The following is a 27,250-nucleotide window of genomic DNA, read 5'->3' as shown; positions in this document are numbered from 1 at the left end:
GGCGGAAAAGATTTATTGAAATTTGTAACAAAGCAATTCAAGTTCGATTTGATCAACGATATGGCGAATGACAATAATTCCGTAGACAATTTTGTTAACTTTAACATCTAATTTGACATATTTTTATAACAATGTAACGAAAAGTTGCTTCTGTTTTTAGCGGAGAGTTCGTGCGTAACGACGCACGGCGGCGGATACTCGAATTGTCCTATTTTCGGTCACATTTATCTTCCGTTGTCGTGTTGATAATTATTTAAGAGCAAGTTCAAGATGGCAGGCGAAATGTTGCAGCTTGCTAAGGTACGTTTCATGAAATGTATCCGATTCCTTCTTGTGTGGATGTTAATGTAAATTTTCTTTGTTGTAAAATTAAGTTACTATGATTTTTTAATATAAAATAGCGATAAGCATAATAAGAGTGACAATGCGATTATATCTTGAAGCACTTGCAATTCTTCGATATATAAATGTATCCATATTATATATTAGACACATCTCCCCCAAATTATATATGTAATTAACAGGATTGAACAGCAGAGCATGCATATATCAGTTTTTGAGTGGGGGATATGGGCGGAAGTCTTTCTCTTATTTTACTCAACCCATTAATATCATCATGGTCGGGAAATCCTCCAAGAACTGTGGAGAATATTGTGGTGTGATTAACCGTTTTGGTTGATTTGTTAAGAAAGTCACAAATATATTAATCCCTTGTCTTGATTACCCTGCTACTTTATAATGTATGCACATTAGTATTGTAAGCCCCACTACATTCAGCATTGTTTTCCTCCTTTTTCATGTTATTTCTGACATATTCTGTGTACGAAATTGACTGTACCAATAACTTTAATTATTATGATACCGGTACTATAAGCAGTTGATTTCTGTTATAACGCTTCGACAGGGAATCAAAAACAGTGGAAATAGAACTTTCCTGTTACTGTACCGTTATCGCCATCGTCTTAATAGCGCACGCCATGTAATCATGCGCACCGCTTCAGTTATACAAATTACATTTTTTAATATCTCAGGTATTGCACTCAATTTTGTTTATTCATCAAAATGAATAAGAAATGCCATTATCAATTTGTCATCTGAAAACTGAAAAAAAACAATATTCCCAAAATTCGATCTACACATGCTTATCCTTAACACTTTGTACTATGGACTTCGCGATATATACTGATTATTCATTTTTTATACTGTATATTGACAGATAGAAAGCAATGACAGAATTGAAAGTGTTTCTGTTTGATTTATATTTTCTCGTGAATTAGTCACATGACTTTTCTGAAGGTGTATTTGAGCAAGGTCATTATGGTGTTTTGTTTTTAATATTTCCACACAAGAGTCCGTTTTGTTCATCATTTTCAGATAAATATTTCTTGCCTCTAATGAATACGAGCAAAACTAAATTGAGATGCGATCATGTGCCTGCTATAATGGGGAGTTGGCAATGATTGGTCCTCAGCGATAACTGGTCGCTAACCAGTAAACTATTTATCAAGAATGTTGCTTTCCTTGGCTTGTTTCAATTTTACTCAATTTACTTTGAAAAGTCGATTTTGTCCCAGTGTGTTGTATGTGTATGAGTATTTCATGCATGTGAATAATGCAGACCAAGATTGGACAAGCAATATCTCAGGGCAACATCAAGGACTTGAAGATGTGTTTGGAGCAAGGCCAAGATCCACTATTCAAAGACAGGGTTTGTTAACAATTTTCTTTTAACATTCAAGGGAAGAAATTATTAGGTAATTTTATTTCTATTTCTGATTAAAATTGTGAAATAAGAAATAAGCTAACATCATCACTTTATGATAACTATATGTTGATGCTAGATTTATACAAATTCAGAATCAGTGTAGAACTGCAGTGATTCCCTGAAATGTCAATGATTCATGATGCCATGATGCAGGAGTCATATTCAAAGACGTTTGTATCGATAGATGCATGTATGTATATATGAGGAGCATATGTTATTTTGCATGAAATCAACTACTGTCTTCTTACTGTATGTGACCAGGTTTACTACATATATGTTGGTTGAGTGTCGAGTCATTCCATCTGATGATGGTATACAGCTCTGTTACATGTATGGAGTTGTGTTGTGTTTTAGATGAAACATAACGCAAATCTAAGAAGTTAGGGTCCCTTGATTCAATTACTACAGGAACAAACCTCAATGATCCCTGGACCCTTCTGAACTTTAAACATGTGCTGTTGTGTATTGTATTTTGATCTCACAATGTACGAGATCATCCAAAAACCTTATTGCTGCAACCCTATTGCTGCAACCCTTTCCCAGAGTTAACAAGTAGCACAAGGGTAGACAGAGCACTTCTCTCATTCTCTGAGACAAATGAACATTTCTATTAAAAGACTACAGTAGTTTTAGCCAAAAGTACTAGTCATATGTTATGTAAACCACACGTCCAAAACTTCACATAGCTCATGTTGTCTACCCTTGTGATACATTCTGAAGTTTTACAGAGTTGTCTACCCTGTGGAGTTACAGAGTTGTCTACCCTGTGGAGTTATATATTCTGCAGAGTTGCAGAGTTGTCTACCCTGTGGAGTTATCAGAAAGTTGTCTCATGTTTCAGAAAGACAACACGTACCTGCACTATGTGTGCACCATGCACCGACCGCACATCATCCACATCCTCTTCACAACACCTATCGACATCAACGCACAAAATAGGGTGAGTTTTGTCCTGTGGTGTTCCTCAGTTTAAAATATAATGTGATGAAAAGAAACCCTCAATGGATGCAAATTTGCAATATGCATCTGATCTATATGGCACATGTTAAGATACATCAATGTGGTGCATCCAATAATTTCTACATTATGTTTTGTCCAACCTGTTGCTGTGGTTGTGGCCAGCAACCTTCAACCTGCCGCTGTGTGAACCACAACAGTGATTCTGAGTGTTATCAGCGTTAGAAATTGGCACTAGTCCTGTAGTCCTTACCAAATTTTTTATTTTACTTTTGACCTTAAAAGAAATCTTTTGCTTGTAGCTTTAAAAAATGAGTGAGTGAGTGAGTGAGTGGGTAAGTTGGTGAGTGGGTAAGTTGGTGAGTGAGTGAGCTAATATTTAACGGGAACAATCATAAAACGCATTCCTAAACAGCAGCTCCTTGTTAGAGACGACAGTGGTGGGGATATGATACACGATACGTTTTTTCTGTATCGATTCAAGATGATACATAAATTACTTACTACACGTTGAATGATCCCTGACGTTTTTGTCAGTAAGAGAACACAAGATGTGTTGTAATTAGCGTAACAAGTTCACTACTAAAACTAGCCACTACAACATGTGTCTACAGCTAGGGTTTCCTTTTGAACTTGCTCTGAAATATTTATTGTCAAGAAGCTTCCATGCGATTTGACGTAAATATGCCTATCAGTATACGTATCGTATCGTGACATGTATCGTGATATGTATCGTATTGTGACCTTGGTGTATCATTTCACCCCTACCTGAGCCACTGTGAGTACATGTTGTAATTCTGCTGACCATGTGTCGCTCCAGCACGGCAACACACCCCTACACGTGACGGCGCTGCAGGAGGAATGCTGCCATGTCGCTGACCTGATGGCTGCTGGCGCTGACCCGACTGTCAGGAACAAGGTGAACAGGACACGCTAGCCTAACAGTCTCCGTAACAAACATGTGTTGCAGATGTGAAACAAAAAAAACTAGACTTGCCAGAGTACTGTAAATTATTTTGGGAGTTTTAGATGTGTTTGTGTCAGGGTCTGTGATGAGGGACTGAAGATGTACACTCAAATACCTCATTTGTCAGCTGCCACATACCCTTGCTGTAGACAGTTTATATGATCAGCTGATTATGTTATTTGATTGTGTTTTTGATTAGTGTCACGTGGCTGGCTTTGAGTCCTTTAATCCGACTTTGATTCGGGTCACACGGTTTGCTTTGAGTCCTTTAATCTGACTTTGATTGGTGTCACGTGGTTGGCTTTGAGTCCTTTAATCCGACTTTGATTGGTGTCACACGGATTGCTTTGAGTCCTTTAATTTGGCTTTGATTAGTGTCACACGGTTTGCTTTGAGTCCTTTTATCTGACTTTGATTGGTGTCATGTGGTTGGCTTTGAGTCCTTTTATCTGACTTTGATTGGTGTCATGCGGTTGGCTTTGAGTCCTTTAATCCGACTTTGATTTGTGTCACACAGTTTGCTTTGAGTCCTTTAATCTGCCTTTGATTAGTGTCACACGACTGTCTTTGAGTCCTTTAATCTGACTGTGATTGGTGTCACACGGCTTGCTTTGAGTCCTTTAATCTGACTTTGATTGGTGTCACACAGCTGGCTTTGAGTCCTCTAATCTGACTTTGATTGGTGTCACACGGCTTGCTTTGAGTCCTTTAATCTGCCTTTGATTAGTGTCACACAGCTGGCTTTGAGTCCTCTAATCTGACTTTGATTGGTGTCACACGGCTGGCTTTGAGTCCTTTAATCTGACTTTGATTGGTGTCACACAGCTGGCTTTGAGTCCTCTAATCTGACTTTGATTGGTGTCACACGGCTTGCTTTGAGTCCTTTAATCTGCCTTTGATTAGTGTCACACAGCTGGCTTTGAGTCCTCTAATCTGACTTTGATTGGTGTCACACGGCTGGCTTTGAGTCCTTTAATCTGACTTTGATTGGTGTCACACGGCTGGCTTTGAGTCCTTTAATCTGACTTTGATTGGTGTCACACAGCTGGCTTTGAGTCCTCTAATCTGACTTTGATTGGCACTTTCTGAGTAACAAGGAAGTGTTTCTACTCATATCTACTCACGATATTATATTTGTCAATAAAGATTACATTACAATTTCATTAAAGGATATGTACATAACTGAATGAGCAATTGCACTGTACATTAACTGCGATAATAGGGGTGTGGGGAAAGGTTCTAGATATACTTGCACTTCCCAGAACTGATAAGGTGCCTATGACAACTTTGAGATAAAGGTACAAAGTTGTATAGTAAAGTAAAACTTGGGACTGAGTACAAGGTTCGAGATAGCACTGCACATTTTTATCTCAAATTCAAGATAAGAGGGATAATTTATGTGTGTTTATATTATGAGGCGGTTGGGACTGGATCGGTTCGAGATATTGGTATGTTCAAGATAACAGAGTTTGAGATAACAAGGTTCGACTGTACAATAATTGATGATATGTTTTGACAGGATGGAAAGACGGCCTCCGAGCTTAAAACTAAAAACAAATTCTGGCAGTCAATATACAACAAGTACCAGGTAATATGACTTTCTTATTTTACTGAACAATCATTATAATTGTAAAGCACTACTGTTGTCACTGATACTGTGACACTAATATTACTTCTGTTGTCATGGATACTGTGATAGTAATGTCTCGACTGTTGTCATGGATACTGTGAAGTAATGTCTCTACTGTTGTCATGGATACTGTGATAGTAATATCACTTCTGTTGTCATGGATACTGTGATAGTAATATCTCTACTGTAGTGATGGATACTCTGATAGTAATATCTATCATTGCTGTTGTCATGGAAACTGTGATAGTATTAGCTCTACTAATGCCACCGATAATGTGAAAATAATATCCCTTCTGTTGTCATGGATACTGTGACTCTAATATTTCTGCTGTTGTGGCTCCAGCCGGGGATCTTCCAGGCGGTGTCTGAACACGATGTGGAGCGGGTGGTGGAGCTGCTGCACTGTTGGAGCATGGTGGACTCTGTCAGGGTGCGTATGTCACCTCTTGCTGTCAACTCATCCATTTTACCGTATCAATAAATTGCAAGTTATTTGTGATATTAGGCCACACCCACTAACGGATTCTGTTTCCTGATTGGCTGATGGTAGAATTGTCTGGGTCTGTGTTGCATTATTGCTCAGCAGATACACACAGTGTGCACACCAGGTTTCATACCTCCAAAAACACAACAATTTTGAAGTCAATTCTAAATATCACCTCCATGTATCCTAAAGATTGTTGACGTCATTCGTCAGTTGTGGTTTACAAATACATTATTACGCTTGCATGTGTGTCATACTGATTTTACCAAACTCATGAAAGAATTCATCGCTCAGGAATTACAAGAAATCTGACACTCATTTAATAAAATTAGTATGACACACATGTGATATAATGATCTCTATATAATACAGTCAGGATTCATATGCCACCTTTATGTATATTAGCTGCATTTATATCACCGTCAGTAACAATTAGTCTTCAGTTGGATGAAGACCAACCATAGCTAGAAGATTACTTGTTTCCGTTAAACAGATCAGTTGTACCTGTATGTCATGTTGAACTCCCCCAGAATGGCCAGACACTGCGCCAGTTTGCTGCGGCCCTCAAGTTCCATGACATTGTCTTCCTGCTGGATGACCACAAACCAACCTTGGTGAGTTACCTCCCCTGTCCTCCCTCCCTGCTGCTGTAAATCATGAAATGAGTGCACCATCAAGTTAATACAGGTGTGGACCCATGGCCTGAGACGTGTCATAAGGTAAATGCAAGTAGCTTTGTTATATCTGCCATTGTTTCCACCGATCAGAGTGACCTGACATCACAATGAACTCCAATAAGTCGAGATAAAACCGAGTCACTTTATTAATGGGAGCAAGGGACACTCACACTTCTTGCATTAATTCGTGCTTGCAATAATATCTTGATTTACATGAGTTGAAATATATTCTTTAAAATAAGTCGTCCCATTCCTTATATTTTGATGATATTTTAATGACAGAAAACAGCCCTAACTCATTTCATCCATTGACCTTTGTAGGATGCAGTTTATGGAGTGCTGGAGGTCAACAAGGTCAAGGTGAAGGCCGCACTGAAGAAATCGAAATGCAATATCAATTTCCTCAATCATGTGAGTGACAAGTTAACCAGTCTGTCCTCAGGTCTCTTCGGGAACATGATCGGCATTGTCATCATCTAGCATACCTGATGTGGTACATTTGATGATGACAATAAAAATAATACTGTTACTATGGAAATGTGGGCTTGGACTGGTTGGGAGGTGTTGGAGGTTCTAATATCCTGCATCATGTATTCATGGTCCCCAGGGGGGTAGAACAGCCTGAATGCGTGTCATGGTGTCCTGGTGGATTCGGATGCTGTTCATAATGTAATTATTACCCACTGATTTGTCAGTCCAGAGATGATTATCTCCAACGTGCATGGTATAGCTAGAATATGTCTGAGTGCAGTATTCACTCTTGATGTATATTGCCGTCTTCCTGAGGCAAGAGAGTTAACTCAGTGTAAAAGTCCAGTTTAAACACTTGCTGAACTAGGCTGGAATTCCGTAGTTACAGTTTGGCTGGACTAACAAGTCAATGCATAGTCCAATCAAAATCTTGATTATCAATCTTGGCTGGGCGATGCCATTTTGTTTGAAGCAAATGCAAGTGATGTGAGAGGTGTAATCTGATTGGGCAATAGAAGGGACATAACTCATAATAGCCACTGGTGGCGCTACGATCGAGCCCAGAAATTCCAGCCGATTTTGGCAAGGGTGAAAACGACTTTTGCAGTTAGATAACACCCTTGCCTCAGGATGTATTTGCAGAACTGCATACTAAGCACATTATGTCCTTTCTGGCAAGACTTTCAGTAAGCACGTCATTCTGCTTCCAGGCTTCTACTAGGCGACATATCCTGCAGTACGCCATCCGTCTCCATGACGTCGACCTTGTGACCCTCATCTGTAATGCGGGCGCTGATGTCAACTTACCTGTTCTTGTCAACAGCTATTACTGGGTATGTTGACAGTGTCTACTACTGGGTATGTTAACAATACTGTCTACAAGTGGGTATGTTAACAATACTGTCTACTAGTGGGTATGTTAACAATACTGTCTATTCCTGGGTATGTTAACAATGCTGTCCACTAGTGGGTATGTCAACAATGCTGTCTACTAGTGGGTACATTAACAAGACTGTCTACTAGTAGGTATGTTAACAATACTGTCTACAAGTGAGTATGTTAACAATACTGTCTACAAGTGAGTATGTTAACAATACTGTCTACAAGTGAGTATGTTAACAATACTGTCTACTGTGGGTATGTTTACAATACTGTCTGAAAGTGGGTATGTTAACAATACTGTCTACTGTGGGTATGTTTACAATACTGTCTACTATTAGGTATGTTAACAATACTGTCTACTGTGGGTATGTTTACAATGCTGTCTACAAGTGGGTATGTTAAGAATACTGTCTACTCCTGGCTGGGTATGTTAACAATGCTGTCTACGAGTGGGTATGTTAAGAACACTGTCTGGTACGTATGTTAACAGGACTGTCGACCATTGCATATGTTAACACTGTGTACTACTGGGTATGTTGACAACACTTACCCCACTGCTGAGTGATGATGATGATGATGATGATGATGATGATGATGATGATGATGTATGCTCTCCTAATGTTCACTCCAGGGTCCCCTGTACTTTGAGGGCATCAACAGCAAGCTGCCTGCAGAGATTATTTGGAAGGTGTTGAAGAGCAAGCCCGACTTCAGCCTGAAAGATGAGGTACCTGAAGCAGATATAAATATAGCAGCAATAATGGTTTCTTGGCAAATCACTTTATAATCAAAGTAGTAATAATGCTCTTGGGTTTTGGTAATGTGAACACAAATCATTTCAAGGCGTCAGTCTATTCATTATTTTTCCTAATGTCAGAAAGACAACATGTGTAAGTGGTGCCAGGTAGTTGGTGTGATCTCTGGAACATGACCATGAGCTGTTCTGCACTCACAGCGAGGACGGAACTGTATGATGTTCAGTCTGGACAAGACCAATGGAGCCATGCCACTGGATGTCATCACGTACATGCTGAAGCAGGGAGCCTACATAGCGGAGAGGGATGAGGTGAGCCGGCAGTCTGGGTGATGACTGGGGAGGTGGGGAGGGAGTTCGCATACTGGGCACAGCCTGGCATAAACACTTTATCCGTTAGGGTGATATACGGATAGAGAAGCAAATATCAAAGGTCAAGTAGGGACTACTTTCAGTGTTTACAAACAAACTGTGTCTAACTGAAAATCAGTGTCTAACTGGGACATAGGTAAGGTATTCACAAGTTTTGGCAACTTTGGAGATATGAATTGCGAAACAATTTAACGAGGACACTAGACCAGTGGGATCAGTTTCCATATCTGTGCTTGTAGACCTCTGCAGCTTGGAACTCAATTAAAACAGTTGGATTTGGCCGGAATATGTCGGAATTGTTACCGTGTCTCATATTGTCGCTGTGTGTACATCTGACTGCACTTAGTAACATTAGGACAGGACAGGCCGACTTTATACTAACATAACTAGGGTTAGAGGAGCTTCCCTTTGATAAAGGGCCTTTTCTCCAGCGGACAGACCGATGGATTGCCGCGGAAGGCAAGCAGAAACAATTTGTGTAGGCAATTGACTGTTGACTCTCTCCGCCTGACAAAAGCACTTACCTTCTGACGTAATATATATTAATGCGCACATTCCATGTGAGGGAGTGCATACTATAGGGGATGTGTGTGTGTGTGGAGCTTGCGTACGTTGGCACAGTGTGGCATGTACTGGTATACATAGTATAGGGGATGTGTGTGTGTGTGGAGCTTGCGTACGTTGGCACAGTGTGTCATATACTGGTATACATAGTATAGGGGATGTGTGTGTGTGTGGAGCTTGCGTACGTTGGCACAGTGTGTCATATACTGTTATACATAGTATAGGGGATGTGTGTGTGTGTGGAGCTTGCGTACGTTGGCACAGTGTGTCATATACTGGTATACATAGTATAGGGGATGTGTGTGTGTGTGGGGGAGATCGCATACGTTGGCACAGTGTGTCATATACTGTTATACATAGTATAGGGGATGTGTGTGTGTGGGGGGGCTCTCGTACGTTGGCACAGTGTGTCATATACTTGTATAAATGGTAAAGGTGGAGCAGTTTAGTGTGAATGATTTTGTAATTAATTTTGTCCTTCCATGTTGGATAATATGTGGATGATTTATGTCCATTCTTTGAATTTTTTTACAGACAGGGTCAAATATTCGAGATGTGGCTCGGTTTGCTCGTCGCCGCGATGTGGTCAACCTGATAGACAAGGTGATTATATGTAGAGTGACGCACCGACTAAACTATAGCAGGAGTGAATTACTCTGGGATATATCTTCTACAGTCCTTTCACCGAGTAGTGGTACTGACTGTTGTGTGTGGCTGACTGTTGTGTGTGGCTGACTGTTGTGTGTGACTGACTGTTGTGTGTGGCTGACTGTTGTGGGTGGCTGACTGTTGTGTGTGGCTGACTGTTGTGGGTGGCTGACTGTTGTGTTTGGCTGACTGGTAATTGTGTGTGGCTGACTGTTAATTGTGTGTGGCTGACTGTTAATTGTGTGTGGCTGACTGTTGTGTGTGGCTGACTGTTGTGTGTGGCTGACTGTTGTGTGTGGCTGACTGTTGTGGGTGGCTGACTGTTGTGTGTGGCTGACTGTTGTGTGTGACTGACTGTTGTGTGTGGCTGTCTGTTCTGTGTGACTGACTGTTGTGTGTGGCTGACTGTTGTGGGTGGCTGACTGTTGTGTGTGGCTGACTGTTGTGGGTGGCTGACTGTTGTGTTTGGCTGACTGGTAATTGTGTGTGGCAGACTGTTGTGTGTGGCTGACTGTTAATTGTGTGTGGCTGACTGTTGTGTGTGGTTGATGTTGTGTGTGGTTGACTGTTGTGTTTGGCTGTCTGTTGTGTGTGACTGACTGTTGTGTGTGGCTGTCTGTTGTGTGTGACTGACTGTTGTGTGTGGCTGACTGTTGTGGGTGGCTGACTGTTGTGTGTGGCTGACTGTTGTGGGTGGCTGACTGTTGTGTGTGGCTGACTGGTAATTGTGTGTGGCAGACTGTTGTGGGTGGCTGACTGTTAATTGTGTGTGGCTGACTGTTGTGTGTGGTTGATGTTGTGTGTGGTTGACTGTTGTGTTTGGCTGACTGTTGTGTGTGGTTGACTGTTGTGTGTGGTTGACTGTTGTGTGTGGCTGACTGTTTTGTGTGGCTGACTGTTGTGTGTGGCTGACTGTTGTGTGTGACTGACTGTTGTGTTTGGCTAACTGTTGTGTGTGGCTGACTGTTGTGTGTGACTGACTGTTGTGTGTGACTGACTGTTGTGTGTGGCTGACTGTTGTGTGTTGCTAACTGTTGTGTGTGGCTGACTGTTGTGTGTGACTGACTGTTGTGTGTGGCTGACTGTTTTGTGTGGCTAACTGTTTTGTGTGGCTGACTGTTGTGTGTGACTGACTGTTGTGTGTGGCTGACTGTTGTGTGTGGCTGACTGTTGTGTGTGACTGACTGTTGTGTGTGGCTAACTGTTCTGTGTTGCTGACTGTTGTGTGTTGCTAACTGTTGTTGGTGGCTGACTGTTGTGGGTGGCTGACTGTTGTGTGATGCTGACTGTTGTGTGTGGCTGACTGTTGTGTGATGCTGACTGTTGTGGGTGGCTGACTGTTGTGGGTGGCTGACTGTTGTGTGTGGCTGACTGTTGTGTGTGGCTGACTGTTGTGTGTGGCTGACTGTTAATTGTGTGTGGCTGACTGTTAATTGTGTGTGGCTGTCTGTTGTGTGTGGCTGACTGTTAATTGTGTGTGGCTGACTGTTAATTGTGTGTGGCTGACTGTTAATTGTGTGTGGCTGACTGTTGTGTGTGGCTGACTGTTGTGTGTGGTTGACTGTTGTGTGTGGCTGACTGTTGTGGGTGGCTGACTGTTGTGTATTGCTGACTGTTGTGTGTGGCTGACTGTTGTGTGTGACTGACTGTTGTGTGTTGCTGACTGTTGTGTGTGACTGACTGTTGTGTATTGCTGACTGTTGTGTGTGGCTGACTGTTGTGTGTTGCTGACTGTTGTGTGTTGCTGACTGTTGTGTGTTGCTGACTGTTGTGTGTGGCTGACTGTTGTGTGTGGTTGACTGTTGTGTGTGGCTGACTGTTGTGTGTTGCTGACTGTTGTGTGTGGTTGACTGTTGTTGGTGGCTGACTGTTGTGGGTGGCTGACTGTTGTGGGTGGCTGACTGTTGTGTGTTGCTGACTGTTGTGTGTGGTTGACTGTTGTGGGTGGCTGACTGTTGTGTGTTGCTGACTGTTGTGTGTGACTGACTGTTGTGTGTGGCTGACTGTTGTGTGTGGCTGACTGTTGTGTGTGGCTGACTGTTGTGTGTGGCTGACTGTTGTATGTGGTTGACTGTTGTGTGTGGTTGACTGTTGTGGGTGGCTGACTGTTGTGTGTGGTTGATGTTGTGTGTCGATGACTGTTGTGTGTGGCTGACTGTTGTGTGTGACTGACTGTTGTGTGTGGCTGACTGTTAATTGTGTGTGGCTGACTGTTCTGTGTGATTGACTGTTGTGTGTGGCTGACTGTTGTGTGTGGCTGACTGTTGTGTGTTGCTGACTGTTCTGTGTTGCTGACTGTTGTGTGTTGCTGACTGTTCTGTGTTGCTGACTGTTCTGTGTTGCTGACTGTTGTGTGTTGCTGACTGTTGTGTGTGGCTGACTGTTCTGTGTTGCTGACTGTTGTGTGATGCTGACTGTTGTGTGTGGCTGACTGTTGTGTGTGGCTGACTGTTCTGTGTTGCTGACTGTTGTGTGTAGCTGACTGTTCTGTGTTGCTGACTGTTGTGTGTTGCTGACTGTTTTGTGTGGCTGACTGTTGTGTGTTGCTGACTGTTGTGTGTGACTGACTGTTGTGTGTGGCTGACTGTTGTGTGTGGTTGACTGTTGTGGGTGGCTGGTTGTTGTGTGTGGCTGACTGTTGTGTGTGGTTGACTGTTGTGTGTGGCTGACTGTTGTGTGTGGCTGACTGTTGTGTGTGGCTGACTGTTGTGTGTGGCTGAATGTTGTGTGTGGTTGACTGTTTTGTGTGGCTGACTGTTGTGTGTGTCTGACTGTTGTGTGTGGCTGACTGTTGTGTGTGACTGACTGTTGTGGGTGGCTAACTGTTGTGTGTGGCCAACTGTTGTTGGTTGCTGACTGTTGTGTGTGGCTGACTGTTGTGGGTGGCTGACTGTTGTGGGTGGCTGGTTGTTGTGTGTGGCTGACTGTTGTGTGTGGTTGACTGTTGTGTGTGGCTGACTGTTGTGTGTGGCTGACTGTTGTGTGTGGCTGACTGTTGTGTGTGGCTGACTGTTGTGTGTGGTTGACTGTTGTGTGTGGCTGACTGTTGTGTGTGGCTGACTGTTGTGTGTGTCTGACTGTTGTGTGTGGCTGACTGTTGTGTGTGACTGACTGTTGTGGGTGGCTAACTGTTGTGTGTTGCTAACTGTTGTTGGTTGCTGACTGTTGTGTGTGGCTGACTGTTGTGGGTGGCTGACCGTTAATTGTGTGTTGCTGACTGTTGTGTGTGACTGACTGTTGTGTGTGACTGACTGTTGTGTGTGGCTGACTGTTGTGTGTGGCTGACTGTTGTGTGTGGCTGACTGTTGTGTGTGTGGCTGACTGTTGTTGTGTTTGATCCTTGTCTGACTTGTGTTTCAGTTCTATGTGAAGATCCTGAGAGGGTCAGACCTGGAGACATTGAGGAAACTCTCTGTGGACGGATATGACAGTCTGCTGATTCAGCACAATGTGAGTGTGGAGGGCATGTTGTTTCTCTCTCTCAGTGGATGCATTGTCAGTGACGCACATGTCTTTCTCGAGGTGTGAAGTGAGGTGAAATGGGGTTCAACGTTGCATTCAAGATTATTGCACTTATATGGCGACGTGCATGCCCTTGTGTGTCTTTATGGTTGCTTGTACTGGTCCAGACTAATGCCGAGTTTAATGTGCTAGTCTACTGAGATACCATGCCACAGTTTAACATGACTACCCCACTCAGACACGGTATACTGATGAGCACCAGGCAGTGTAACAAGTACTAATGTTTTTTGGTATGATGTATCTGGGGATCATACCCACGACATTCCCCTCTCCGGGCAGACGCTCTATCCACTAGACCACAGAGGTGGTCTCTTTCTTGATTAGAAACAGTTTGTGGTTCAGACTCTGATTCCACTGTAGCAACCGTATACGTCAAAGTCAGGACCGAAAACAAAACAGTTTTTTTATCCTTATAAAATTGCATGCATTTTCTATAATGCTCGTTATAGTTTTAGTTTGATTTTTTTAAAGGTGTTGCTATTGATGTTGTTTTCAGTATCGTGACACCTACATCTATGCTTGTGGGAATGAAACGGATGATGTACTCAAGTTTATAAACTGGCTTCCAGAATTCCAGGTAATCAATAGATAGCGTGATGTTTGAAAAACATTTTAAACATGTCGTCTGAAATCCCTTGTTTGGAAACAGTTTTGACTTATGGAGTTTATGGCAGATGTAAAGTTTAAAGTTATGTTTTCATTTCAGAAAAATGTCATCTTAATTCATAAACAAATCCGAAATTCCAACAAGAGTGTTGTTGAGAAGTTGTTGTCAGACCCGGAGAAGTGCCCGGACATGTTGGTCAACGCCAGGGATAAGGTACAACAACACAGAATTACTTTTTTTTAAAACAGATTCCATGTTAGAAAAGGTCCCCCACAACCTTTACTGGTTGCAAGAGGAGACGCTGTGGTTAGTCCCCCAAAACCTGTTTTGGTTGTGAGAAGAGACTCTGTTAGAATAAGTCCCCAGCAACCTATGCTGGCGACTGGATTGGGTAGTCAGGCTCACTGACGTGGTTGATGGTCTGTAACCGTGCTCATAACATCAGTCACTGGATTGTCTGGTCCAGACTCCATGATGTACAAGCCACCTCATATAGCTGGAATATTGCTGAGTGCGGCATTCAACAACAAAGACACAGACCAATACATAGTGGCAGCCATATTGTCAAGTAGTGATTATTGCCAAACACCAGCAATGAGGATGATAGTAATAGATCATGATACAACTGATAGGGTCTCTACCAGTCCATGTGTCATGACAGCTCCATCTGCATCTTGTTCACCACGTGAGGCGTTGAGAGGGTTGAGGCTGAGGTGATTGGTTGGGGAGGTGACTAACTTTTGAATCTTCTCACCTGAAACTGCTTGTCAGCCATTATCACCTGAGACCCGTGAACATCCGGGTAGAGAATTGGTCTTCAGCAACCAATGCTTGCATTAAGAGGCGACTATGCTGGTCGTAAGAGGCAGCTAACGTGACTCACTGACTTGGTAGATGCATGTCATCATATCCCAATTGCATGGACAGATGCTCATGATGTCAATCACTGGATTGTCTGGTCCACCATCTTATAGCTGGAATATTGCTGAGTGCAGTGTTAAACAACAAACAAACAAACAAACAAACAACGTTACCAGCTAATGCCATCTGAACTTTCCAGAACAGACTTCTACTTGACTTGGTGAAGTATTTGCAAGTCCTGAGGCTATATGATGTTGAAGGTGATCGGAGGTATATATGTTTCAGGGAGGTCGGTCATCTCTGCACCTGGCTGTGTTGTTTGAGAACTTCGATATTGCCAAATATTTAATGTCAATACCGGCAGTGGACATAAATGTAAAAGATTGCGTAAGTTGAAAATATAATTGTTTGCTCTGCACCTGTCTTTTTATGTTTGATTGATATGGACATTTAAAGTGAAATTGTCTTTACTTCTGTGATGGTACTTGACATGTTTCATATACAACACAGAATGTCTCACTTCATGAGGATGTATTAGTTGTATGAGTTGCTGCGACAAAAACGTCACTTCAGCTTAATAAGGTGGGGTATGGGTGTGTTGTGTACAAGTAGGGTGTGTTGTGTAGAAGTAGGGTGTGTTGTGTACAAGTAGGATGTGTTGTGTACAAGTAGGGTGTGTTGTGTACAAGTAGGATGTGTTGTGTACAAGTAGGGCGTGTTGTGTACAAGTAGGGTGTGTTGTGTACAAGTAGGGTGTGTTGTGTACAAGTAGGGTGTGTTGTGTTGCAGCATCTACGCAGCGTGTATCACTACGCATGTTCCGTTCCTGGAGCCGAGGGGATCCGCCTGGCTCTCATACAGAGGGGCGTAGACACACAGGCTCTCGATACGGTGAGTACTTTCTGAGAATGAAACTATATACACTTCCTTGGGCATTGTTATTTTAAAGATGGATAAGAACTTCTTCAGAACTAGCACCAAGAAACATGTTGACAAACAACAATAACGAAATTATCAATATTTGCTTTCATGACTTCAACAAAATCAATGTATATGTAAGTGCCAAACAAAGACTTGTCCATAGTAACACATAGTTAACATAGACATGTTACAGACATGATACAAGACATGATACAGACATGATACAAGGCATGATACAAGACATGATACAGACATGATACAAGACATGATACAAGACATGATACAGACATGATACAAAACATGATACAAGACATAAAACAAGACATGATACAAGACATGATTCAGACATGATACAGACATGATACAGACATGATGCAAGACATGATACAAGACATGATACAGACATGATACAAGACATGATACAGACAGGATACAAGACAGGATACAAGACATGATACAATACATGATACAAGGCATGATACAAGACATGATACAAGACATGATACAGACATGATACAAGACATGATACAAGACATGATACAGACATGATACAAGACATGATACAGACATGATACAAGACATGATACAAGACATGATACAAGACATGATACAGACATAATACAAGACATGATACAAGACATGATACAGACATGATTCAAGACATGATACAAGACATGATACAAGACATGATACAGACATGATACAAGACATGATACAGACATGATACAAGACATGATACAAGACATGATACAGACATGATACAGACATGATACAAGACATGATACAAGGCATGATACAAGACATGATACAAGACATGATACAGACATGATACAAGACATGATACAAGACATGATACAGACATGATACAAGACATGATACAGACATGATACAAGACATGATACAAGACATGATACAGACATAATACAAGACATGATACAAGACATGATACAGACATGATTCAAGACATGATACAAGACATGATACAGACATGATACAAGACAGGATACAAGAAATGATACAATACATGATACAAGGCATGATACAAGACATGATACAAGACATGATACAGATATGATACAGACATGATACAAGACATGATACAAGACATGATACAGACATGATACAAGACATGATACAGACATGATACAAGACATGATACAAGGCATGATACAGACATAATACAAGACATGATACAAGACATGATACAGACATGATTCAAGACATGATACAAGACATGATACAGACATGATACAAGACATGATACAGACATGATACTAGACATGATACAAGACATGATACAGACATGATACAAGACATGATACAAGACATGATACAAGACATGATTCAAGACATGATACAAGACATGATACAGACATGATACAAGACAGGATACAAGACATGATACAATACATGATACAAGGCATGATACAAGATATGATACAAGACATGATACAGATATGATACAGACATGATACAAGACATGATACAAGACATGATACAGACATGATACAAGACATGATACAGACATGATTCAAGACATGATACAAGACATGATACAGACATGATACAAGACATGATACAAGACATGATACAAGACATGATACAAGGCATGATACAAGACATGATACAAGACATGATACAGATATGATACAGACCTGATACAAGACATGATACAAGACATGATACAGACATGATACAAGACATGATACAGACATGATACAAGACATGATACAAGACATGATACAAGACATGATACAGACATGATTCAAGACATGATTCAAGACATGATACAAGACATGATACAAGACATGATACAGACATGATACAAGACATGATACAGACATGATACAAGACATGATACAAGACATGATACAGACATGATACAAGACATGATACAAGACATGATTCAAGACATGATACAAGACATGATACAGACATGATACAAGACAGGATACAAGACATGATACAAGGCATGATACAAGGCATGATACAAGATATGATACAAGACATGATACAGATATGATACAGACATGATATAAGACATGATACAAGACATGATACAGACATGATACAAGACATGATACAGACATGATACAAGACATGATACAAGACATGATACAAGACATGATACAGACATGATACAAGACATGATACAAGACATGATACAATACATGATACAAGGCATGATACAAGACATGATACAGATATGATACAGACATGATACAAGACATGATACAAGACATGATACAGACATGATACAAGGCATGATACAAGACATGATACAGACATGATACAAGACATGATACAAGACATGATACAAGACATGATACAGACATAATACAAGACATGATACAAGACATGATACAGACATGATTCAAGACGTGATACAAGACATGATACAGACATGATACAAGACATGATACAAGACATGATACAGACATGATACAAGACATGATACAAGACATGATACAGACATAATACAAGACATGATACAAGACATGATACAGACATGATTCAAGACATGATACAAGACATGATACAGACATGATACAAGACATGATCCAAGACATGATACAAGACAGGATACAAGACATGATACAAGACATGATACAAGACATGATACAAGACAGGATACAAGACATGATACAGACATGATACAAGGCATGATATAGACTGTGAAACTGAGTTTGTGATCATATGGTCAGACATTTCAGTCTTGTTTGACACATGTATGATAGAGTGTGTTTGTTCTGCCGGGTACCCTCATAGAGCTGGAAGACGGGGGAGGACTACCGAGGTGTGACGGGGCAGGTCCCGGCATGGGTGGCAACATGCAAGACGGTAAGGAATTCAAGCCACTTCTCTGCAGTCTAATTAAATTCTTTACTGGGGTATGAGATCCGGGGTAGAATAGGTCTTCAGCAACCCATTCTTGTCGTAAAAGGGGACTGTGTTTGTTGTAAAAGGCGACTGACGGGATCGGGTGGTCAGGCTCGCTGGCTTGGTTGATGCATGTCATCATATCCCAATAGCGTAGATCGATGCTCATTATGTCAATCATTGGATTGTCTGCTTCAGACTTGATTATTTACAGAACGCCATCATATAGCTGGGATATTGATGAATGCGGTGTTAAACAACAAACAATACAAATTATTTCTTTACAATTGCCGCATCAAATAATCTTACATATAATATGACTAAAATTACTGGAATAATGATCAGAGAGAAGTTCACATTGTGGACCAAGTGACATGAGATTATGACAGTGGTGTAAGTCTTCCTTACGTTGAAAGCCTCTGTGACTTGGTTGGACGTATAAACACAAAACTGCCTCACCGGTCTCACCTGTCTCACCTGTCTCACCTGTCTCACCAGTCTCACCTGTCTCACCTGTCTCACCAGTCTCACCTGTCTCACCGGTCTCACCGTTGAAGGGTAACATTGTCACTAGCCTGAAACTTGAAGATATGAATGCATAATGACTATAATGTGTTGCTATAGTTACTGCTATCTGTCTTCTTCCAGGCCAAGTTCAGCATGGCGCTGGAGCTAAAGTGTGTGGACAAGGTCGGTGCCTACATACAGGCTATCACTCAGCAACATACAGTCTGGTACACAGCAACATACAGTCTGTTACACAGCAACATACAGACTGTTACACAGCAACATACAGACTGTTACACAGCAACATACAGACTGTTACACAGCAACATACAGTCTGTTACACAGCAACATACAGACTGTTACACAGCAACATACAGACTGTTACACAGCAACATACAGACTGTTACACAGCAACATACAGTCTGTTACACAGCAACATACATTCCATGACACAGCAACATACAGGCTATCACTCAGCAACATATAGTCTGTTACACAGCAACATACAGACTGTTACACAGCAACATACAGACTGTTACACAGCAACATACAGACTGTTACACAGCAACATACAGTCTGTTATACAGGATCATACAGTCTGTTACACAGGATCATACAGTCTGTTACACAGCAACATACAGCCTGTTACACAGGATCATACAGTCTGTTACACAGCAACATACAGTCTGTTACACAGCAACATACAGACTGTTACACAGCAACATACAGACTGTTACACTGCAACATACAGGCTATCACTCAGCAACATATAGTCTGTTACACAGCAACATACAGCCTGTTACACAGCAACATACAGTCTGTTACACAGCAACATACAGCCTGTTACACAGCAACATACAGACTGTTACACAGCAACATACAGTCTGTTACACAGCAACATACAGACTGTTACACAGCAACATACAGACTGTTACACAGCAACATACATTCCGTGACACAGCAACATACAGACTGTTACACAGCAACATACAGACTGTTACACAGCAAAATACAGACTGTTACACAGCAACATACAGACTGGTACACAGCAACATACAGACTGTTACACAGCAACATACATTCCGTGACACAGCAACATACAGACTGTTACACAGCAACATACAGACTGTTACACAGCAACATACAGCCTGTTACACAGCAACATACAGACTGTTACACAGCAACATACAGTCTGTTACACAGCAACATACAGTCTGTTACACAGGATCATACAGTCTGGTACACAGCAACATACATTCCGTGACACAGCAACATACAGCCTGTTACACAGCAACATACAGCCTGTTACACAGCAACATACAGACTGTTACACAGCAACATACATTCCGTGACACAGCAACATACAGACTGTTACACAGCAACATACAGACTGTTACACGGCAACATACAGTCTGGTACGAAGCAACATACAGACTGTTACACAGCAATAGACAGACTGTTACACAGCAACATACAGACTGTTACACAGCAACATACAGACTGTTACACAGCAACATACAGCCTGTTACACACCAACATACAGACTGTTACACAGCAACATACAGACTGTTACACAGCAACATACATTCCGTGACACAGCAACATACAGACTGTTACACAGCAACATACAGACTGTTACACAGCAACATACAGCCTGTTACACAGGATCATACAGTCTGTTACACAGCAACATACAGACTGTTACACAGCAACATACATTCCCTGACACAGCAACATACAGTCTGTTACACAGCAACATACAGACTGTTACACTGCAACATACAGTCTGTTACACAGCAACATACAGTCTGTTACACAGCACCATACAGCCTGTTACACAGCAACATACAGACTGTTACACTGCAACATACAGACTGTTACACAGCAACATACAGACTGTTACACAGCAACATACAGACTGTTACACAGCAACATACAGACTGTTACACAGCAACATACAGACTGTTACACAGCAACATACAGACTGTTACACAGCAACATACAGCCTGTTACACAGCAACATACAGACTGTTACACAGCAACATACAGACTGTTACACAGCAACATACAGACTGTTACACAGCAACATACAGACTGTTACACTGCAACATACAGACTGTTACACAGCAACATACAGACTGTTGCACAGCAACATACAGACTGTTACACAGCAACATACAGACTGTTACACAGCAACATACAGACTGTTACACAGCAACATACAGACTGTTACACTGCAACATACAGACTGTTACACAGCAACATACAGACTGTTACACAGCAACATACAGACTGTTACACAGCAACATACAGACTGTTACACAGCAACATACAGACTGTTACACAGCAACATACAGACTGTTACACAGCAACATACAGACTGTTACACAGGATCATACAGACTGTTACACAGCAACATACATTCCGTGACACAGCAACATACAGACTGTTACACAGCAACATACAGCCTGTTACACAGCAACATACAGACTGTTACACAGCAACATACATTCCGTGACACAGCAACATACAGACTGTTACACAGCAACATACAGACTGTTACACTGCAACATACAGTCTGGTACGAAGCAACATACAGACTGTTACACAGCAATAGACAGACTGTTACACAGCAACATACAGCCTGTTACACAGCAACACTCAGACTGGTACACAGCAACATACAGACTGTTACACAGCAACATACATTCCGTGACACAGCAACATACAGACTGTTACACAGCAACATACATTCCGTGACACAGCAACATACAGACTGTTACACAGCAACATACAGACTGTTACACGGCAACATACAGTCTGGTACGAAGCAACATACAGACTGTTACACAGCAATAGACAGACTGTTACACAGCAACATACAGCCTGTTACACAGCAACATACAGACTGTTACACAGCAACATACAGCCTGTTACACAGCAACATACAGACTGTTACACAGCAATAGACAGACTGTTACACAGCAACATACAGACTGTTACACAGCAATAGACAGACTGTTACACAGCAACATACAGACTGTTACACAGCAACATACAGACTGTTACACAGCAACATACAGCCTGTTACACAGCAACATACAGACTGTTACACAGCAACATACAGACTGTTACACAGCAACATACATTCCGTGACACAGCAACATACAGACTGTTACACAGCAACATACAGACTGTTACACAGCAAAATACAGACTGTTACACAGCAACATACATTCCGTGACACAGCAACATACAGACTGTTACACAGCAACATACAGTCTGTTACACAGCAACATACAGACAATTACACACCAACATACAGTCTGTTTCACATCAACATACATTCCGTGACACAGCAACATACAGTCTGTTTCACAGCAACATACAGACTGTTACACAGCAACATACAGACTGTTACATAGCAACATACATTCCGTGACACAGCAACATCCAGACTGTTACACAGCAACATACATTCCTCGACACAGCAACATACAGACTGTTACACAGCAACATACAGTCTGGTACACAGCAACATAGAGACTGTTACACAGCAACATACAGTCTGTTTCACATCAACATACATTCCGTGACACAGCAATATACAGTCTGTTTCACAGCAACATACATTCCGTGACACATCAACATACAGTCTGTTTCACAGCAACATACATTCCGTGACACAGCAATATACAGACTGTTACACATCAACATACAGTCTGTTACACATCAACATAAAAGGCAACTAACGGGATCGGGTGGTCAGGCTCGCTGACTTGTTTGATGCATGTCATCGATCCCAATTGCGTGGATCGATGCTCATGATATTATCATGGAACTGTTCTGGGTGAACAATACCTTCCAAATGACGTGCTGGTTTTCTTGGGGAATTAGTCAGCAAAGAGCCGGAGTCACAGGAGACTGTTTCACATCAACATACAGACGTTTACACAGCAACATACAGTCTGTTTCACATCAACATACAGACATTTACACAGCAACATACAGTCCGGCATACAGGAACATACAGTCTGTCCCACAACAACATACATTCCGTGACACAGCAACATACAGTTCATGACATGATAACATACAGTCTGTTTCACTGAAAGATACAGTCGGTTACACAAAAGATCCTTTTCTATACGGGATTATGTTTATTCTGCCCTTACACTCTCTCTCTGGTATTTAGCTGCTTCAGAGTGAAAACAGTGTTTCACAACTGTACTACTTCTGGTCACTGCTTGGATAACATGAAGAACTGGTTTGGGATTGGCCGAGAGTTTTGTCCTGTATTTCTCTACTGTCTGTTGTTTAGTATGAGGAGCTGCGGCGGATCGTGAAGAACAAGAGGAAAGGTCTGAGTGAGTTCCTGGATGCCATCAAGTACTTCAAGGCACACCCTGTGGTCGACTTCCCCAAACTGGTAAGTCAACCTGTCGGTGATTATTACCTGTGTCAGCACCTGGGGTTAGTCATTGTAACCTGTGTCAGCACCTGGGGTTATCATTGGTACCTATGTCAGCACCTGGGGTTAGTCATAGTTACCTGTGTCAGCACCTGGGGTTTTCATTGTTACCTGTGTCAGCACCTGGGTTTTTCATAGTTACCTGTGTCAGCACCTGGGGTTTTCATTGTTACCTGTGTCAGCACCTGGGGTTTTCATTGTTACCTGTGTCAGCACCTATGGTTAGTCATAGTTACCTGTGTCAGCACCTGAGGTTAGTGATTATATCCATATATGTTTGTGTTAGCATCTGTGTCTTGGTGGGATTGACACACGTGTGTTTGTGTTATGGCAGCTGTGTCTTGGTGTCACTGACACACGTGTGTTTGTGTTACTGACACACGTGTGTTTGTGTTATGGCAGCTGGTTCCCCTCATGCCGGACTACCGGGATCTCATCTTCCTGGCACTGGACTACAACAAACCAGACATCGCAGAGAGACTGGCCGACCTCGGGGCTGACCTCACACAGACAGAAGTGGTATGTTGATACTGTTGCAATATCTCACCATATTCCAGCTTAGATACACATGTACCATGAGGGCCTCAGTAGGTCACCTGTTGTAAAACTGCATTTGTCAGACAGTCCCAGACAGCATGGAAATGTCATCTTCTTGTAGGCCTCCATTTTCCTAAGGCAAGGGAGTAAGCTTATTTGAAAAGTACCGTTTCCACCCTTGCCGAACTAGGCTGGAACCAGTGGCTATTACAAGATATGTCCCTTCTATGTTCCCCCTACTGAAGAATCAGATTCCACCTCTCATATCACTTGCAAAAAGGATCTCATCGATAATAAAGATCTTTAATGTAAATTACACAGATTTTCCCTCGTGAAGTGCATCACATCACTTTGAACCTTGAACCTTGATTAAAAACATGAAAAGATTTGGAACATATCTGTCAACGCCCAATTGACTGTACACATGCTCTGCAATCGAACGAATTAATTCAGCATGGCAGTTGCCACGTTAATGATGTGGATTTGGTTACAGGATTTTGATTGGACTATGCATAGACTCATTAGTCCAGCCAAATTTTAACTCCATAATTCCTGCTTAGTTTGGCAAGGGTGGAAACTGGAATTTTCAGGTAACCCCCTTGCCTCTAACATATGTTCAATTCTGAGAAATGCGAAAACAGTTTCTCATGACAGTTAAATGTTCTACTTTCAGTATGTGATTGACTTTGAGCCTGAGACAGAGACTGAGGATGATGAATCTGATGTGGGTTCGAATGGACGACCGCCAGTCAGTGCCGAGATCGAGATGTCTCCTGCTGACAGAGCCCGATATTTGGGACTGCCCAGTTTAGCTGACTGCATGGACAGAAAGAGGGCGTGGCAACTCCGGGAGAAGGAAGACAGCCACCCGACAGTCATGGAGCAGCTCAACCATCAGTTTCCATCCATCTTTGTTACTCAGATCTTCTGATCTTCTCTCCATCTTTGTAACTCTTGACATGTGATCTTAACATTGACCAACTTCAGGCAACTAGGCGTTGTCATCTTCCAACTTCAGGCAACTAGGCGTTGTCATCTTCCAACTTCAGGCAACTAGGTGTTGTCATCTTCCAACTTCAGGCAACTAGGCGTTGTCATCTTCCAACTTCAGGCAACTAGGCGTTGTCATCTTCCAACTTCAGGCAACTAGGCGTTGTCATCTTCCAACTTCAGGCAACTAGGCGTTGTCATCTTCCAACTTCAGGCAACAAGGCGTTGTAATCTTCCAACTTCAGGCAGCTAGACGTCATCTTCCAACTTCAGGCAACTAGGTGTTGTCATCTTCCAACTTCAGGCAACTAGGCGTTGTCATCTTCCAACTTCAAGCAACAGTTATGAATGTGATAACCTTAAGTTTGTTGTATATTGAAACAACTTGTGATGTCTGTGATATTATGTATATGAAAGTGAAGAATCATATATCAAACTTCAACTCTGTTTCTGTGATATTCCGTGGTATGGCTATCATCCAGGATGATTCAAGGTCCATGAGCTACTGCACATCCCCTGTCTAGTTGAAACATCCACCATCTTTGGGTTTATTGATTTTATATTTATCATAAAAGTTGTTTATCAATATAGACTGGAGATATAACACTGGATAGTCGAGGATGAACACAGGCTTTAAAGGTTGTACATGTCAACCACTGTGATAATTTTGAATGGTTATTTTAAACAATATCTTGTGACAATACATGATCTCTAGTTCAAGAATTACTACAAAAAGACACGGAGAACATGTGCTTACCATAGGCAGCATGTAAGGGTTTCTCCATATTATATGACATTGTATGACATTGTATGACATTGTATGACATTGTATGACATTGTGTATGACAGTGCTGTGCCCATGCAGCTGCCCAGTGTTGGGTGGGTGTGTATGTCATGTCTGTGCTGGCATAGTGTGTTATCTTACATCTAATGTTGGACTACTGTGTGTTTTGATAATTGTAATTTTCAATTTCATATAGATTCCTTTTCAGAAAGAGATTTGCAAATGAAACATGACAAAACATGATTTTATATATATATATATTCATTCATTTCCATTATCACGTGATAACTGTTTGATGGTTTGAATAAGTTTCTCCAAGTCTGTCATTTTCTACTTTCAGTTCAATCATTGATTGTCTTGTTCAGAAATCAATTACTGCATTTTGTTGTCAAGAGAGTAGTGTTCTGACCTTCATCACAGCATCGACCCTTACTCAGTGATAAGAATTAAAAATGCAATGAGAAAATAATAAAGTGCCTGTTTTGATTCTTAGTTTCGAACTGCTGTTTTACCTATTCCTCACACAAAGATGCTCAACTCGATGTGTTCGACAGAGTTACCTCCCATCCACTAATCACGGACCGGGCATTCAGCATTACAGTCACTTTATCAGTAATCTGAACGATTTTTATTATGAAATCACATTATTAATTGACCCACATCAAGATAACATAATGATTAAGTTCCTTGAATTTCTTTCCTATAAAATATGACTTGGCAAACGTTCCCAAAGGTTCAGAAAAGAAAACAAATACTCTTAAAATTCAGGACAAAATTAATTTCATTCAAGAAAAGTCTCACCGTTAATGTATATTTGGTCCGGTGGAAGTTAAAAACAAGAAGTTTTGCGTAATAAATTAAAAGTCCATTCCCAAAACCTGTATTAGCTTGTTAAAGTTTGTCCAGCTCAGCTGCTTGGTACAACTGGCAGTTCAAACACTCATTTCCATCGACTTTCTTCAAGCCGAGAACGCTGGTGTGTATTTCCGTCGGCAGGAA

General features: G+C 41.5%; 1 protein-coding gene across 1 annotated transcript; it reads left to right on the top strand.

Annotated features, from left to right (window-relative positions):
* On the top strand, positions 1–26,684 carry LOC139463549 (putative ankyrin repeat protein RF_0381). Its single transcript, XM_071244822.1, has 22 exons — positions 1–300; positions 1,619–1,708; positions 2,607–2,705; positions 3,543–3,641; positions 5,209–5,277; positions 5,663–5,749; positions 6,334–6,417; positions 6,802–6,891; positions 7,662–7,784; positions 8,465–8,560; positions 8,789–8,899; positions 10,058–10,126; positions 13,532–13,621; positions 14,190–14,270; positions 14,400–14,513; positions 15,447–15,548; positions 15,951–16,052; positions 18,852–18,923; positions 19,611–19,652; positions 23,791–23,898; positions 24,343–24,459; positions 25,151–26,684. The coding sequence occupies exons 1-22, from the start codon at positions 271–273 to the stop codon at positions 25,406–25,408; spliced, it is 2,133 nt and encodes a 710-aa protein (XP_071100923.1). The 5' UTR covers positions 1–270; the 3' UTR covers positions 25,409–26,684.
* Positions 26,685–27,250: the final 566 nt, after the last annotated feature.

Source organism: Haliotis cracherodii, unplaced genomic scaffold (genome assembly GCF_022045235.1).
Source record: "Haliotis cracherodii isolate W230 unplaced genomic scaffold, xgHalCrac1.p SCAF_16, whole genome shotgun sequence".
NCBI classification, from domain to species: Eukaryota; Metazoa; Mollusca; class Gastropoda; order Lepetellida; family Haliotidae; genus Haliotis; species Haliotis cracherodii.
Note: the sequence above shows the minus strand (reverse complement) of the source record. Positions and strands in the feature narration are given on the sequence as shown.